This window comes from Heterodontus francisci, chromosome 4, assembly GCF_036365525.1.
Source record: "Heterodontus francisci isolate sHetFra1 chromosome 4, sHetFra1.hap1, whole genome shotgun sequence".
NCBI lineage: Eukaryota > Metazoa > Chordata > Chondrichthyes > Heterodontiformes > Heterodontidae > Heterodontus > Heterodontus francisci.
This window is the reverse complement of record NC_090374.1, coordinates 19,486,234-19,505,220: the sequence shown is the minus strand read 5'-3', so window position 1 is coordinate 19,505,220 and position 18,987 is coordinate 19,486,234. Positions and strand designations below refer to the sequence as shown.

The 18,987-nt window shown below is 46.4% G+C and overlaps 1 protein-coding gene across 2 annotated transcripts in view; it reads right to left on the bottom strand.

The window, feature by feature from the left end:
• Positions 1-18,987, bottom strand: part of dok7b (docking protein 7b) — a 96,417-nt gene that overhangs the window by 62,765 nt on the left and 14,665 nt on the right. For both annotated transcript variants that reach the window (XM_068028768.1, XM_068028770.1), the window contains exons 5-7: positions 17,316-17,435; positions 4,011-4,118; positions 1,441-2,300 (exon numbers count right to left, since the gene is read on the bottom strand). In XM_068028768.1, coding sequence (XP_067884869.1) covers positions 1,441-2,300; positions 4,011-4,118; positions 17,316-17,435 — 1,088 coding nt within the window. The remainder of the gene's footprint in view (positions 1-1,440; positions 2,301-4,010; positions 4,119-17,315; positions 17,436-18,987) is intronic.

Genomic DNA, 18,987 nt, shown 5'->3' with positions numbered 1-18,987 from the left:
TTTTCATGCCAATTGTCCCCCTGCACACACTTGGGGAAGATATTCAGCTGCTGCCTGCCCGTTTCTCGACTGACAAATGGGCAATCGGCAGTGGAAATCATGTAGAAAAATCAGGCAGGAAGAACACAAATTGATGCGAAGATCATACAAGTTTCTGTTACCATAAATGAACAAATATATAATTTAGCAGGCTCCACTTAGGGTGTGTAAGTGTGTCCATAAACTTATGCACATGTGAACATAAGAATGCATACAAGTGCATGCAAATTTGCACACGTGTACATGGGTGTAATCTCAAGTGCATGGGTGGGTATAGGTTCATATTCATGTATGGACTGTCCTCCCTGCCTAATTTTCTGCTATGAGCTCTTCCCAGGTGATTACCTATCACCCAAGTAGAAACAAAGAAAATCTTCTATTATTCAAGAAACAAAGCAAGCTGGCTGAAGCCCTCCCATTCAGGACACTCCCATCCCCGGCATTCCCATCCTCAGCCCTCTCTCCAAAGCAGAGCTGCTCACAAGACCTCTCTCCCAGCCTCGGACGCCATTCCTGATGGAATACAGTTGGGGGACGGTTTAGTGCCAGGATCAGAAAGAGGGATCAGTAGCACCTTGTTGCAGGTTAAAACCTCCCCATCAAAAAGACGGATGAAGTTCAAAGTTTACATATAAAGGTCAGGCCAAATGATCTATTCTCTGCTGGAAATACTTTGTAATAGGATGTTATTGGACAATTGGATGAGGCTCGCCTCACAGTAATTGAGACCAGGGTGGATGAAGGTTTTCTGTCCAATTCCACATCAACACTGGTCTACAGAACAGTCGCTTCTCTTCCAAAAAGTATCGTGTGAAGCACCTTGAGATGTCCTGGTGTGAAAAACATTGCGGGCAAGTACTTTCAATACCATAAAAAAGAAAGCGCTTGCTGGGGATATTCTCTATCAATTACATATTTTAGAAATGAAGGACTTGCATTTCTATAGCGCCTATCCCAACCTCAGGACATCCCAATGCAATTTACAGCCAATTCAGTGTTTTGGAAATGTAGTCACTGTTGTAATGTCGGAAACACTGCAACAGATTTACACACAGCAAGCTCCCACAAACAGCAATGATAATGACCCAGAAAATTTGCTTTCGCAATGTTGGTTGACAGATAAATATTGCCTTGGTTACCGGGGCTAATTGCCCTGCTCTTCTTTGAAATAATAGCCACAGAATTTTTACATCCACCTGAGGGGGCAGTCAGGGCCTCTGTTTAATGTCTGATCTGAAAGATTTCACCTCCAACAGTGCAGCACTCCCTCAGTACTGCACTGAGTGTGCCAGCCTAGATTATGTGTTCAAGTGCCTGGAGTAGGGCTTGAACCCATGGCATGAATTTACAGAGAGGGAACATTGCCGCAGTTATAGAGGATTACTAAGTAGCTGAGGTTACCTTTAGACCCCCGCAGGTCAGGCAGGCAGTGAAGAGAGCGCGTCCCGCTCCTGGGTAGGGACTGTATATCTCGCAAGGGTCCGTAGGTACTACTCCTGGCACCGGTGTTGCAATGAGTGAAGCTGCTTCAATCCCTTTGACTTCTGGCTCCTGTCCCTGTGGCTTTAACTGTGTCCACCTTGGGACAAAATCGGCATACAGCTCCCCAACTGGGTCCCTGGCACCTTCTGGGACAGAAAGAAAGCTCTTGCCCCTTACTGTGCCCAACAGTTGGCTGTCAGTCATCTCCTGAGGTACAGGGGCCTGGTCCTTTAACACGGAAGGAAGTGAAGTCGCAGGCAGTGCCTCCTTCATTGATGCGGCCTGTAAGACACTCCTAGGTGTGTCGTAGTGATGCCAGACAGAGCTGGGAACCTGATACTCGGAACCAGGAGTCTCTGGAGCCTCGCAGGTGCATAGGGTCCGTTCAGTGGGTAAGTTCGATGGGAGGCTAAGCAGAGAGCCAAACTCATCGCTTGGGCAAACGTCCAGGCTCCCAGCATAGGAAGAGAAGCTTCCGGAATAGGACGAGTGGCTGGCTGTGGCGATGCCACTGTCGGAAGAGCTCTGGCGGCCCACCTCCTGCAGCTTCCGAGATCTAGGCGGCTTGGGCGGAGGCTTCGACGCCCGCATGACCTCCGTGTACAGCTTCTCCTCTGCTGGACCCAGCCCTCTGGCAGCCGGGCCCAGCGAGTGGCCTTCCTGCAGACCACTGACGGCCAGCTGTTCCGGCCACAGTGTCAGCCGGCTTCCCATACTGGCGCTATCCGACTGGCTGGTGTCCGAGGACTCGGTCGAACTGGACAGACTCCGGTCATCCCCTAGAGCAGAAACAGAAAAAAAATGGAAGCATCCACTGTAAATGGGAGTAGGAACAATATAGCTACAATACACAGCTCGAATTTCGAAGCCAGCTATGCCTGTATACGCACTTACACTCACATAGTCTCAGGCACACATGCAAAGTGACCAGGTTAGTAATCAAGACAAAGGAGATGTCCACTTTCATGTTTGTTTTGTAATCCTGTGCTCTCAGGGTATCGATACGGAGTCATCAGAAAGACCTGGGATCGCTAGTCCGATAAAGCGAGGGGGATTAGTTTACACACGCAATTCAGTGATATTTGGCTCTGAACTTCACAGAACTCTCTGCTACAAGGTGCACCGTAACTTTGTTGGAAGTGCAGGGAGGACCTTTGAGGTGATGATGGAGCAATGGCAGGAGGTCTCATGAAATTCAGGGCCAAGATGAGGAAAATCAGGGTCAAGATCGCCTCCACATTCTGATTACGTGACAGCATGAACAGAAGTGTAGATAGAATGCAGGCCCAGCTTTGGCTGTGAGGGAGCTGCATGGATAAGCAACTCACTAAGGCTCCTTCAACAGCACCTTCTAAACCCACAACCTCTACATCTAGAAGGACAAGGGCAGCAGATGCATGGGAACCCCACCACCTGCAAGTTCCCCTCCAAGTCACACACCATCCTGACTTGGAACTATATCGCCGTTCCTTCACTGTCGCTGGGTTAAAATCCTGGAACTCCCTTCCTAACAGCACTGTGGGTGTACCTACCCCAAATGGACTACAGCGGTTCAAGAAGACAGCTCACCACCACCTTCTCAAGTGCAATTAGGGATGGGCAATAAATGCTGGCCTAGTCAGCGATGCCCACATCCCAGGAACGAATTTTTAAAAAAGCTCCATGGGAGAGTATTGGTAGCAACATACTGCGATTACTGGGCTCCTGGGGTGAGTAAGCTATTCCCAGATTTCTTTCCCCTCTAATTTTAAACCTGGTTCTCCCCCTCCACTCCTGAAGTCAGTAACTGATACTGGGATATGGGTCCACATATGGTCGTAGGTCACCTGCAGCTCATTTAATGGGTTGCTCTGAGCCCTGACAGCGTGCTAGGAGGCTATTTGACGAATGGGCAGCATCAAGCCGAACCCACGTTAACCCAGCATCTACACATGCCAACTTTTCAGCAGGGATTACTGGATAATACTCAGAAAAAGGGAAGGAGAAAGACTCATGTTTGTATCATGCCTTTCATGACCTCAGCATGTCTCAAAGTGCTTTACAGCCGATGAAGTACTTTCTAAGTGTAGTCGCTGTTGTAATGTAGGGAAACATGGCAGCCAACTTGTGCACAGCAAGCACCCGCAAAGGAGGTAATGACTAGATAATCTGTTTCTTGTGATGTTGTTTGTGCGATTAATGTAATCCGGAACCCCTGCTCTCCTTTAAAAGAGTGCCTTGGAAGAATTTAGGCACATCGGAGAGGGCAGACGGAGCCTCGGTTTAGAGTCTCGTCATGAAGACAATACCTCTGACAGTGCAGCACTCCCTCGCTGGCTATGTCAGCCTAGAATTTTGTGCTCCAGTGTCTGGAGTGGGGATCTGAACCCATAACATCAGACTCAGAGCTGAGAACACGAACAGAGGAGTCTCGTGGCTGTTATGTTTGACATGAGGGGGAAGCAGAAGTTAAAAATTGAGCCAAGACGTTAAAACACTTCACTTCTTACCTCCACTGCTTTGTCTACTGGACTGCGACAGAAGACTCAACCGTTTCTCCAGCTCCAATGCTTCATGACTAATCCTCTCCTCCATATAGGCTGGGCTCATACTGGGATCTGCAAGTCAATGAGAACAATTAAGAATTTTGCCACAAAGACATTTTGATTGCGACGCGTATACAACCAGCCATCCTAGGTTAACATCGACCATCGATAATCCCCAGCATAATTATCGGAACATAGGAGCAGAAGTAGGCCATTCAGCCCATCGAGCCTGCTCCTCCATTCAATAAGATCATGGCTGATCATCCACTTCAAAGCTTTTTTCTCACACTATCCTCATATCCCCTTACGTCATTGATATTTAAAAATCTGTCAATCTCTGTTTTAAACATATTCAATGACTGAGCTTCCACCTTGGGGTAAAGAATTCCAAAGACTCACAACCCTCTGAGTAAAGAAATTTCTGCTCATCTCGGTCCTAAGTGCCATCCCACTTATTTTGAAATTATGCCCCCTGGATCTAGACTCCCCAACCAGGGCAAACATCTTAGCTGCATCTACCCTGTCTATCCTTTTAAGTATTTTGTAGGTTTCAATGAGATCACCTCTCATTCTTCGAAACTCTAGAGAATACAGGCCCAGTTTCCCCTATCTCTGTCTAGGACAGTCCCGTCATCCTGAGAACAAGTCTGGTGAAGCTTCGTTGCACTCCCTCTATGACAATAATATCCTTCCTAAGGTAAGGGAACCAAAACTGCACACAGTACTCCAGGTATGGTCTAACAAAGGTTCTATACAATTGAAGCAAGACTTCACTACTCCGGTACTCAAATCCTCTTGCAATAAAGGTTAACATACCATTAGCCTTCTTAATTGCTTGCTGCACCTGCATGTTAGCTTTCAGTGACTTATTGACAAGAACACCCAGGTCCCATTGTACATTTATACTTTCTAATCTCTTACCATTTAAGAAATACTCTGCACATCTATTCCTCCTACCAAAGTGGATAACCTCACATTTTTCCACATTATATTCCATCTGCTACATTCTTGCCCACTCACCAAGTCTGTCCAAATCCTCTTGAAGCCGCTTTGCATCTTCCTTACACCACACATTCCCATCTAGTTTTGTGTCATCCGCGAACTTGGAAATACTACATTTGGTCCCCACATCCAAATCATTGACATATATTGTGAACAGCTGGAGCCCAAGCATTGATCCCTGTGGTATCCCACTAGTCACAGCCTGCCAACACAAGAATGACCCATTTATTCCTACTCACTGCTTTCTGCCTGTTAACCAATCCTTAATCCATGCCAGTATATTACCTCCTATCCCATGTGCTTTAATTTTGCTAACCAACCTCCTGTGGGGGACTTTATCAAAGGTCTTCTGAAAATTATCCCGGACACGGTCTCCAAAACAGCTCAGCCTGTGCAGTATCAAGCTCTAGTTCCCAGTATCCTTGAAAGAAAGCTGTGACATCTCCTCTCCCTCCTTTTTCCCCATGAGGGAGCAGTCTATTTAACTCAAACCACCATGTCATTTGCTAGCCCTGAGTTCAGGACACAGGATAATGAGGAAACCCAAAAAGACCAACTAGCGTAAGAACATCGCTAGCTCCCTCTCGATGGATCAAGCACCTTGCCCACCACCCAGTCTCTTACCAGCACTGCAGAAAAACCATCTACTGTTGTTTAAAAGTGGCTGCATTTAGTGACACCGCAAGTGCTGAGCAGAATGAAGATGATTGGCTAATTCCCGCATCAGTCATGCCTGGAGTGACTGGGATTGACTGTATGCACATAATTATGCAACTATCCTCCAGTCACAGCATCTTACTGGAGAAATAATCCTGCTTTTACCAGGGGGTTTTGCTGTAGTTTTGGTCACTGTTGTTTGCTGTAGTTTAGAGAGACTCTGTTTAAATAGACTGTATGATACACTGCGTTCTTTAAACTGACTTTGTTTTCTCAGCGAATAGACTTTGTTTGCTGTAAAGTACACTGCTTACACAGAGTCCTGCCATAAGCCCCACCACCTCACTTCAAACTCATTGACTGACAGTAGTGCCAATACTCACTTTGTTAAAAATGAACAAGCCAAGGAAATCAGCCACCCAGGGGTCTAATATGAAAAGGCCCCACTTCCACTGGTGGAGGATGTAGGCTCAGTCTCTACTCTCTACTCCATTTCTTACAGTTCAGCCAATTTACATGCAAAAATGACAGGCCAGAAGAGACCAGCTGGTTCCGTAAGCCTGCCCCATAATAATGATGGATGGCTCATCATCATTAAACACTTCACTTTCTGTCCACCCCTCACTTCACTGCCATAAACCCCCCTGGGAGCGGAAAAAACAGAGAAAACCCCATGGAGAATAAGAAAATATATACTCTGGAAAATTCCTCTCTGACCGCCAGCACCCCTCCTCCCCCCCGCCAACGACCACTCTGTTATTTTATAGTACAGACCAGATTCTAGGGTAGTTTCAAAGCAAACAGCAGCTATGTCTATCAGCACCCAATCAAAAATGGAATGACCCTGCATTGAGCTCATCTACAAGATTGGGATGTTTTCATTGCTGCCTTCTTGGAATTAAAGGAAAAAGCGGGCTGTGAATCCCAGCTGTAGCTGTCACAATACCAGAACTGGAGGCCGACCCACTGGCTTCAGCACACATTCCAAGGGCCTGATTTTATTTCACTCCGAGCACTTAAAAGGGATTTAATCCAACTTACAAGGTTACACTCGGAACACCTAAAGATACATGATCTAGTTGCGGACAAATTCATCAATCAAGCACTTCATTCAACAGGAAGGGTTCATGCCATTTCATTCTGAACTACCAATACACTGCTTCTTACCATCACCCACTCCCTTTGCCAATGCTCCCCATGAGCTCACCTCTAGGAAGTCTATGGCAGTAACCCAGGTGACTCGTGCTCTGGTTTCCTTTCTCTCCCACATGTAATGGTCCCTAGTCTCAGTGCTCTCCCCTGATGATGCAGTTGGCACTGAACAAGAAATAAAGATTTGCATTTACATAGTGCCTTTCACAGCCTCAGCATGTCCAAAAGCACTTTACAGTCAAAGAGTTACTTAATTATTTTTGAAGTGCAGTCACTGTCTTAAGGCAGGAAATGTGATAACCAATTTGCACACAGCAAACTCCCACTAACAGCAATGAGATAACAATCTGTTTTTAGATGTTGGCCGGCAGACAAATGTTGCCCTGGACCTTGGGGAGAACTCCTCCACTCTTCTTTGAAATAGTGGCCATGGCATCTTTTACGTCCTGAGAGCGCATATGGGAGCTTTGTTTAATGTCTCATCCAAAAGACAGCACTTGACAATGCAGCATTGCCTCAGTACTGCCTGAATTATATTCTCAATATTCTAGAGGGGGCTTGACCTGGCCAATAGGAACATAGGACATAGGAGCAGGCGTAGGCTATTCGGCCCTTCGAGCCTGCTCTGTCATTCGATGAGATCATGGCTAATCTGGTTGTGGTCTCAACCCCACTTTCCTGTCTGCTCCCATAACCTTTGACTCCCTTGTCTATCAAAAATCTATCTAACTCAGCCTTGAATAAATGACCCTGCCTCTACTATTTTCTGGGGGAGAGAATTCCACAGACTAATGACCCTTTGAGAAAACAAAATTCTCCTCATCTCTTAAGGGAGACCTCTTATTCTTAAACTGTGTCCCCTAGTTCTAGTCTCCGCACCCCTCCCCCACCCCCCCGCCACCAAGAGGAAACACCCTCCCAGTAAATACGCTATCAAGTTCCCTCAGGATCTTATATTTTTCAATTCGATCATCTCTCACTCTTCTAAACTCCAACAGGTATGGGCCCAACCTGTTCAACCTTTCTTCTGAACATAATCCCTTCATTCCTGGAATTAGTCGAATGAACCTTCTCTGAACTGCTTCTAACGCAATTATATCCTTTTTACAAATAAGGAGGCCAAAACCGTACAACTGAAAGTTTTTTAAAAACTACACGTTAATCCCTTATGCTCTCAACAGAAATTATCCAACTCCCACTTGAATTTGTTGACACTATCAGCCAGTCTGATCCACCGATTCACCTCCCTCTTGAGTGAAGCACTTTAAATCTAAATTTCCTATTCACCTTCTCTCTGAGATATGTGAATTCTTTCAAAAGGGAATTATTAACTTGTTTGGAAAAGAGGCAGAATAAACTATATGAGGAGCAAGCAGGACAATGGGATTGCTGTAGTGGAAGAAGATGAGGAGGCTTCTCTGTTGGATTTTGCCGAAAGCAATGATTACAGGCAGATTGAAGGTCCCTGTGTCTGGTCCTATTGGATGCTCTTTGGACACATTTCCTCACTCCTGAATCATTGTACCTGCCAAGGCTGAAATGAGCAAGTACGTTTTTTCAACTTCACTTTCCTTCGACCATTATTTTCTGGTTCTGATCATAAGACACTACACTGACAAAGAAAGATGAATCCATTTTACATCCATTAATTCTTTTAACAATGTACATTTCTGGTAAAGTATTTCATGTTCTATTGAGAAAAGAATTCTTCCAACGCCTCCCTTGTTATAAACCTGAGTCAATACTCCTCAATATCACAAAATAATCTACTATTTACCCACAGAAATCTCTATTTGACTCCAGTTATCATTCTCTGTACTAGTTTTTCAAGTCTCTCTTCATAAGTGTAACTTCTCTTTTCTTGCATAATTTTACTTGATCCCCTTTCCGTGGCTTTAGTATCTTTGCTATAATGGGATGGCAATACATCTAATATATATCAAATGCCATTTCCTTGCTCTAATATTCAATGTCCTATATGTAAAACTTGAATCCCAATAGCGATATTTTGTCCTTTATATATTTCCCCTTTTTTTTTAAACAATGTGAATCTGCACCCCACTTTTGGGGTCCTCGTAATTTCTGTCCATTGGTTAAGAGCTGGTAAATGTTACCAAATGTAATGGGTGAGAAAATGTCACAGTTAATAGGCCAAGAACATCTCACAAAGAACACCCTCCTTCCACCTCAGGATAGTCATATCTGCCAACACAGAACAATTAGCGGGCACATTACCAGAAACACGCAGGCCGTCCACCCTTAAGTGATTCAGTGGTTAACATTCGCAACTCTGAGTCAGAATGTTGTGGGTTCAAACCCTATTCCAGAGATTTAACCCCCATAACCTAGGCTAACAGTCCTAGTGCAATACTAAGGAAAAGTTGCGATGCTGCCTTTTGGATAAGTCATAATTCAAGGCCCCATCTGCCCTCTCAGATGGACATAAAAGATGGCATGATACTATTCAAAGAGCAGGGGAGTTCCCACTGGTGTCCTGGACAGTATTTATCCCTCAACCAACATCACCAGAACAGAATAGCTGATCATTCAACTTAGTGCCATTTGTGGAACCATGCTGTGCACAATTTTGCTGATGTTAGAATTCGTACATATTAAATTACAACAGTGACGACAATTTGAAATACTTCATTGGGTATAAAGTACTCTGGTTAGTCCTGAGGTTGTGAAAGGCTCTATATAAGTGCAAGTCTTTGTCTTTCATAGCCATAAAATATTTAGTGATATTATTTGGTAGGAAGAACATGGAGAGACAATATAACATAAAGGGTACAACTCTAAAGGGGGTGCAAGAGCAGAAGGACCTGGGCATAAGTCATTGAAGGTAGCAGGACAGGTTTAGAGAGTGGTTAATAAAGCATACAATATTCCGCAATAGTACTGAAGACTTGTGCTCCAGAACTGGCCATGCCCCTAGCCAAGCTGTTCCAGTATAGCTACAACACTGGCATCTACCCGGCAATGTGGAAAATTGCCCAGTTATGTCTTGTACACAAAAAGCAGAACAAGTCCAACCCAGACAATTACCACCCCATCATTCTACTCCCAATCATCAGCAAAGTGATGGAAGGTGGAAGGGGGGCGAATGTTATTGACTCAATACTCGTCTGTGTTTCTCCTCTTCACGGCCTTGTTCGTCCTGGGAGATCGCTTCCTGCTCACAGGCCTGGTCCCTGAGCACCGATCTCTGCACCGAGGCGGATGCCTTCCTTTCCTCTACTTTGTGTGTTTGCAAATACGCAATATGGCGACCTCCGTTTAAATTATATTTTTGATTCGCAGCGCCATTTTAGTTGACTTCTCGGTTCGGGGAGTTAGTGTCAGATTTGAGCTGAGTTGGCAACGTTCTTGGTGATTTTGGAAAGAAGTGTTTGCGTTTTGAGGAAGCTTCGAGACACACTTTGTCGTTTATTGACATAGCATCAACAGTGCTATCAAGCCGCACTTGCTTAGCAATAACCTGCTCGCTGACACTAGTTTGGGTTCCGCCAGCACCACTCAGCTCCAGACCTCATTACAACCTTGGTTCAAACATGGACTAAAGAGCTGAACTCCAGAGGTGAGGTGAGTGAATGCCCTTAACATCAACGCAGCATTTGACTGAGTATGGCATAAAGGAGCCCTAGCAAAACTGGAATCAATGGGATCAGGGGGAAAACTCTCCGCTGGCTGGAGTCATACCTAGCACAAGGAAGATGGTTGAGGTTGTTGGAGCTCAATCATCCCAGCTCCAGGACATCACTGCAGGAGTACCTCAGGGTAGTGTCCTAGACACAACCATTTTCAGCTGCTTCATCAGTGACTTTCCTTCAATCATAAGGTCAGAAGTGGGGATGTTCACTGATGATTGCACAATGATCAGCACCATTCGCAACTCTTCAGATACTGAAGCAATTTGAGTAGAAATGCAGCAAGACCTGGACAATATCCAGGCTTGGGCTGATAAGTGACAAGTAACATTCACGCCACACAAGTGGCCGCCAATGACCATCTCCAACAAGAGAGAATCTAAACATCTCCCCTTGACATTACCATCGCTGAATCCCCCACTATCAACATCCTAGGGGTTACCATTGACCAGAAACTGAACTGGAGTAGCCATATAAATACTGTGGCTCCAAGAGGAGGTCAGAGGCTAAAAATCTGCAGCGAGTAACTCACCTCCTGACTCCCCAAAGCCTGTCCGCCATCTACAAGGCACAAGTCAGGAGTGTGTTGGAATACTCTCCACTTCCCGGGATGGGTGCAGCTCCAACAACACCCATGAAGCTCGACATCATCCAGGACAAAGCAGCCCACTTGATTGGCACCCCATCTACAAACATTCACTCCCTCCACCACCGACACACAGTGGCAGCAGCGTGTACCATCTACAAGGTGCACTGCAGCAATGCACCAAGGCTCCTTAGACAGCACATTCCTAACCGATGACCTCTACCACCTAGAAGGACAACAGCAACAGATGCATGGGAATACCACCACCTGCAAGTTCCCCTCCAAATCACAAACCATCCTGACTTGGAACTATATCACCATTCCTTCACTGTCACTGGGTCAAAATCCTGGAACTGAAAGAGTGGAAATACACTCAGTATATTCAGCAGACACAGCAGCATTATGGGAAATGTGTATGTGACTGCCAACACGTTGTGCTCCTTTTATCAGCTCTAGGGTCTGTAAGATTTATTGAGAAGGAGCTGCAACCCCTGGAGAACAGGAGCTTGCAGAATCTTCTCCCCTGCAAGTAAAAATAAACGGTACTGTGTTAACCTCTATCAGACGGTGTGGAGAGTCATTAACGATTTTAATTCGATTCCCACAACAGAACTGCCTTCCTAACAGCACTGTCGATGTGCCGACCCCACATGGACAGCAGCGGTTCAAGAAGGCAGCTCATCACCACCTTCTCAAGGGCAATTAGGGATGGGCAATAAATGTTGGCCAAGCCAGTGACACCCACATCCTTGGAACGAATAAAAAAAAAGTATCCTGGGTTTTATTAATGGGCGCATAGAGTATAAGAGTAAGGAAGTTATGTTGAACTTGTATAAGACACTAGTTCGGCCTCAGCTGGAGCATTGCGTCCAGTTCTGGGCACCGCACTTTAGGAAAGATGTGAAGGCATTGAAGAAAGTACAGAAAAGATTTACGAGAATGATTCCAGGGATGCGGAACTTCAGTTATGAAGATTGATTGGAGAATTTGGGACTGTTTTCCTTAGAGAAGAGAAGGCTGAGAGATGACTTGATAGAGGTATTCAAAATCATGAGGGGTCTGGACAGAGTGGATAGGGACAAACTGTTCCCACTTGTGAAAGGATCGAGAAGGAGAGGGCACAGATTTAAAGTGATTGGCAAAAGAAGCAAACGTGACATGAGGAAAATCCTCTTCATGCAGCGAGTGGTCAGGATCTGGAATGCACTGCCTCAGAGTATGGTGGAGGCAGGTTCAGTTGAGGCTTTCAAAAGGGAATTAGGCTGTTATCAGAAAAAGAGGAATGCGCAGGGTTACAGGGAGAAGGCGGGGGAGTGGCGTTGGGTGAAATGCTCATTAGGAGAGCCGGTGCAGACACGATGGGCCAAATGGTCTCCTGCACTTTAATTATTCTGTGATTTAATTGGCTGTTAAGCACTTTGGAAATCCCAAGGTCATGAAAGATAGATGAAGTCTTTTTCTTTGCTCTACATATTCACTGCAACTGTAATAAAGCCACCTCTCCCCATACTTAAAAGAAAAATCATGGCGCTCAATTGCACACTTGTAGACAAGGGAATTAGTTGTTTATAAAGATGAGCTTCTAATTGATCTTCTCCCTACTAACTGAATGTATCTCATCCCTTTTGGGTAACCCCCACTACATCCCTGATAATTCACCAGCACAAGTATCAGGAAGAAAAGGGAAGATTTTTAGTTTGTTTTACCACTGACACTTTGGTTGGAAATGGACTTCAATGTTGTAGTAACCCCAATTCTGGGGTAACAGGATAAAATAAACCTACCCTCACCTCCAACCCACCAGTCACAGTGTTGTATCCATGCTCACTAATGCGGAATCAACTCATTTTACATGTTGACAAAGCAACATGGAAACTATTTCAACAAGTGTTGTTCCCACATGCTCATTCTCTGAATATGTCTTTAACAACACTTGTGGTAAGTAAGTTACAGGATGTCGAGCAGTGATAAACCACTGTAGTACAAAGACCTGGGAGAGGGGTGGGAGATGTGATTAAAGCTCCAGTTTTAACCTAATCACCTTTTTTAAAAAAATTCATTCACAGAATGTGGGCATCACTGGCTAGGCCAGCATTTGTTCCCATCTCCAATTACCCTTGAGAAGGTGATGGTGAGCTGCCTTCTAGATGGTGGCTTACTAGACCATTTCTCAGGACAGTTAAGAGTGGGTCTGGAGTCAGATGCGGGTAAGCCGAGACAGAAGAGGAGAGAAAGAATGGCAGGGAGCAAAAGGGAGAGAAAGAGAGAGGGAGACACCTAGGACAGGGAGAGCTACCGCAGGTACTTCCGTGGTTTTATCCAATTGTTGGCACGACACAGTCATGAGGTCAGAGTTATATAGCACAGAAACAGACCCTTCGGCCCATCGTGTCTGTTCTGGCCATCAAACACCTAACTATTCTAATCCCATTTTCCAGCACTTGTCCTGTAGCCCTGTATGCTATGGCGTTTCAAGTGTTCATCTAAATACTTCTTAAATGTTGTGAGGGTTCCTGCCTCTACCATCCCTTCAGGCAGTGTGTTCCAGATTCCAACCACCCTCTGGGTGAAAAAATTTTCCCTAAATCCCCTCTAAACCTCCTGCCCTTACCTTAAATCTATACCCCCTGGTTATTGATCCCTCCACTAATGGAAAAAGTTTCTCCCTATCTATCCTATCAATGCCCCTCATAATTTTGTAAACTCAATCAGATCCCCCCTCATCCTTCTCTGCTCTAAGGAAAACAACTCTAGCCTATCCAGTCTCTCTTCATAGCTGAAATGCTCCAGCCCAGGCAATATCCTTGCTCTAACTTCAAAGTTTCACGTACTTGCTCCCTACCGCTGGGGAATAGCATGGGGGGAGAACTGCAGAGACGAGGGTGCAGAACATACTGCCCCATCCGTCAGAACAGGAAATGGAGCAGGCCATTCAACCCCTCAAGCCTGCTCCACCACGAAATTGACTGCACCTGAATACCGTTTACCCATCTATGCTCCATATCCTTTGATACGCTTACCTGACAAAGGCCTATCCACCAAAAGCTCCCATTGTCCCAGGATCCACAACCTTCTGGAGAGAGACGTTTCCAGATTTCCACTACCCCAGGAATTTTAAGATGACGTTGCCTTGTTCTCAGTTCCTTTACCAGAGGAAATAGTTTCTCTGTATCTACCCTAATAAATCATAGGAACATAGGAGTAGGCCATTCAGCCCATCGAGCCTGCTCTATCATTCAATACGAGCATGGCTGATCATCCACTTCAATGCCTTTTTCCCACACTATCCTCAAAACCTTTATACATTTTAAACACCTCATTCAGATTACCCTTGAATCTCCTATATGCAAAGGAATAGGAGCAATTCTCCTCTGTTACCAATGTGCCCATCCATAGAATTTACAGCACAGAGACAGATTCCTCAGCCCAAAAGGTCTATGGCAGTGCTTATACTCCACACGAACCTCCTCCCACTCCTCTCCATCTAACTCATATGGATATTTACCCAGAGGGTGGTGACGGTCTGGAATGCCCTGCCTGGGAGGGTGGTAGATGCAGGTTACCTCACATCCTTTAAAAAGTCCCTGGATGAGCACTTGGCACGTCATAACATTCAAGGCTATGGGCCAAGTGCTGGCAAATGGGATTAGGTAGACAGGTCAGGTGTTTTAATGCATCGGTGCAGACTCGATGGACTGAAGGGCCTCTTCTGCACTGTATTATTCTGTGATTCTGTGATATTGAGTGGGGAGGGGGGGAATGGAGGGCAGTTCATTGTTCCTGGAATATGAATTTACATTAATTCCAACTCCATCGATTGCAACTAATCATCTTAAACTGCTTTCTTTAAAACTTAAAGTTCATGGTATATTTAGAGAGACAGATATATCAAACTATATTGCCGCAGAGAATTCTTCAATTGAAGGCAGCATGTAGAAAATAACTCTGGTGGTGCAGAGAGTTGACACACTAAAAGCTCAGGCCCTGCTGTTGGCCTGTGAAGGGGCTTGCGATTCCACCCCAAAGCTCCCTGGTGACTTACGCATAACCCAAATGGAAGGAAGATTTTTCCCTGATCTCACCGTGTCTCAATTCAACAGCACAAACTCTCCCCACCTCCCACCATCCCCTCGGTCCAGCAGTCCACCTGACTAAGAGCAAAAGGTTTTAATTTAAACTGGTTAACACCTGACTAAATATAGCATGCAGCGGAATGTAGTAACAAGGCATCATGCATTTGAAGCTCAACTTCATCAATGAGAGGGATAGGGAACCAAGGCTGGTAAATGCATATCAGTCATAACCTGATTGGATGATGGAACAGACTGGAGGGGCTGAATGGCCTACTCCTAATAATAGAACAGGCTAGAGGGGCTGACTGACCTGCTCCTGTTCCTAATGTCCCAGTGTTAACATATCCCCAATGAGCTCCATTAGGGGACTCAGGGGTTGGGTGGACTCCACCACTCACCCTCCAACCCCGGTCGACATTATTTAAAATCGTGACCCCCTTGCTGCAATGCATGTTGAGCAAAACCTTGCCCCAGCATCTGTTCTCTCCACAAGAAACTAGCTAGTGAGTGCTTTCCAGCTATTCCACCATGAGGGGAACAGCAGATGAGCTGATCCTGTCCTCACTCGATGTCCACCCACACCAGCACATCCTCTCGGGCCTACACTATGACCAGCAGCACAGCAGAGACTGAGAGGGAAGGAATATTGGGGGGAATAATTAAATAATAATCTGACCGGGGACCCAGACTCATGGCTTTACTTCATTTAAGCTTCAGGATGGAATACAGGGTTAATTAAACACAACATATTCTCTTTTTTGTTTCAAAAACCAGCTCAATTCCCCACATAAAGCATAAATACAAAGCAAAATATGCCAAAGAATTAAAATCTCGTGGTCCTCCCACTCCTACCTCCCTTTCATTCTGTCCCTATCCCACCCCCTCCTCCTCCCTATCTCTCCTTCTGTCCCTACCCCACTCCTCTTTTCCTCCCTCCCTCTCCTTCTGTCCCTACCCCACCCCTCTCCTCCTCCCTCTCCCTCCTTCTGTCCCTACCCCGCCCCCTCCTGCTCCCTCTCTCTCCTTCTGTCCCTACCACGCCCCCTCTTCCTCCTTCTCCCTCCTTCTGTCCCTACCCCACCCCTCTCCTCCTCCCTCCCTCCCGCTCCTTCTGTCCCTACCCCACCTCTCTCCTCCTCCCTCTCCTTCTGTCCCTACCCCGCCCCTCTCCTCCCCCCTCCCTCTCCTTCTGTCTCTACCCTGCCCCTCTCCTCCCCCCTCCCTCTCCTTCTGTCTCTACCCTGCCCCTCTCCTCCCCCTCCCTCTCCTTCTGTCCCTACCCTGCCCCTCTCCTCCTCCCTCCCTCTCCTCTGTCTCTACCCTGCCCCTCCTGCTCCCTCCCTCTCCTTCTGTATCTACCCTGCCCCTCTCCTCCTCCCTCCCTCTCCTTCTGTCCCTACCCCACCCCTCTCCTCCCCCCTCCCTCTCCTTCTGTCCCTATCCCACCCCTCTCCTCCTCCCTCCCTCTCCTTCTGTATATACCCTGCCCCTCTCCTCCTCCTTCCCTCTCCTTCTGTCCCTACCCCGCCCCTCTCCTGCTCCCTCCCTCTCCTTCTGTATCTACCCCACCCCCTCCTCCTCCCTCTCTCTCTTTCTGCCCCTACCCCACCCCTCTCCTCCTCCCCCTTTCATTCTGTCCCTATCCCACCCCCTCCTCCTCCCTATCTCTCCTTCTGTCCCTACCCCACCCCTCTTTTCCTCCCTCCCTCTCCTTCTGTCCCTACCCCACCCCTTTCCTCCTCCCTCTCCCTCCTTCTGTCCCTACCCCGCCCCCTCCTGCTCCCTCTCTCTCCTTCTGTCCCTACCCTGCCCCTCTCCTCCTCCCTCCCTTTCCTTCTGCCCCTACCACGCCCCCTCCTCCTCCTTCTCCCTCCTTCAGTCCCTACCCCACCCCTCTCCTCCTCCCTCCCTCACCTTCCCTCATCCCTCACCTCCTCACTCCCCTCCCCTTCACTCCCTACCCCTCCCCTCCCTCACTCCCCACTGCTCCTCCCTCACTCCCCACTGCTCCTCCCTCACTCCCCACCGCTCCTCCCTACCCCTCTCCCCTCCCTTCCTACCTCTCTCCTCCCCATGTTCCCTCGAGTTACAGATAGAAGCAATGGCCCTGCCAGTTTCCTCTGCGCTGTTACTCTATACTTCCTATATTAACCTGGCAGGACTGGCCGCAGTCCAAAGGGTCCTTTGGTTGGCGAGATCCCTCGGACGATGCAATCAAAGAGGAAACTGATCCGCTCGCCCTCAGCACAGGACAGAAAGAAAACACCAGCCCCTGCCATAAAAACAGAGAAGGCAGCTTGTTTATTCTCTCACACATGGAAGGACGTTTCTAAAATCATATAAAGAGCAGGAGGGTGAATCGTTTTGAGCTTTATTTCAAATTTCTGGCCAAGTTATGGCGGTGGAACCTGAGGAAATTCACCCCCTAGTCACCTTACAACAATAAGCGAGTTTGGTGTATTGACATTAACAACAGTAAACAAATGAAGACATGTTTCTTCCCAGTCACTATTACATCTACTAAATTAAAATTCAGAAATAAAATGATTTACAATTATTCCCATTAATCCAGAATATATAATAGACCTGCTACTCTGAAATCTGCTCTCTCGATCCTTTTCTCCTCCCTACATCCTCCCCATATATCTATCAAGAGTTATGGAACAGATTCCCCAGGGAGTCGGTGGAAGCAATTAACCAGTCAGAATGTTGTAGGTTCGATCCCCACTCCAGAGTCTTTGAGCATATAATCAAGACTGACACTTGATGCAGTACTGAGGGAGTGCTGCACTGTCAGAGGTATTGTCTTTTGGATGAGACATTAGACCGAGGGCTCTGTCTGCCCTCTCAGGTGGATGTAAAGATCCCATAACACTATTATGAAGAAGGGTAGCACAGTTTTCCCCAAAGTCCTGGGCCAATATTCATCATTATTACATTGCTGTTTGCAAATTGGTTGCCGCATTTCCTACAACACTTCAAAAATACTTCACTTGGGAATGTCCTGAGGTGGTGAAAGGCGCTATATAAATGCAAGTCTTTCTTTTTCAGTGAGAAGGACATTGTCAGCTCCACAGGCGGCACCCCACAAGAGTGAAGGAAAGGACAGGTGGGGGAGGTTGAGTACCCAATGTGTCAACAAGACTGGAGTGGCTCACAGCTAAATATCCGCCCCCTGCACATCTTCCTAGAAAACAGATTTAAAGTTGAAAGTGCCCAGCAGGCCACGTGTTCAGATTACAAGACCACCATTGCCTCCCAGCTAGCGGCTACAACCCTGGTCACTCAGCAAGTCTTTGGAATGTCAGAAATGCATCACTGCAGTGCCAAGCAGCTGTTTATCGGCTGGGAGTCAAAGCCTGTGGAGACAGGGGGAGGGGGGGAGAGGGAAAGCAATGCTGGCCCAGCCAGTCATAAATATAGTCTTATCATCTAATAACTGTTCTCCCAGCAAAGGAAAGCAGTATGAACTTGGAAGGAAGTTCAGTTTTCCCACAGTTAAACCAAGCTGAATGAAACAAGAACAAGGTCAATTAGGGTAGATTAATCAACAACATTTAATAGACGGATTGCTCTGAACTCTCCTCCCCTGCGCTCCTTTGCTCCTCGTTACATTCTCACCCTGTTGCTATCAAGCATTATGAAACAGACACCCCAGGGAGATGGTAGAAGTATTGATTCATAGCATTGATTCACTCAAATGCAAATTAGATATATTTCTTTCCAAAAAATAACATTTTGGGATGCAGAATATGAGCAAACTACTTGTACTTTGTTCATTTTAGTATACTGTATTAACTGCTCTCCTCTACATTGGGAAAGCA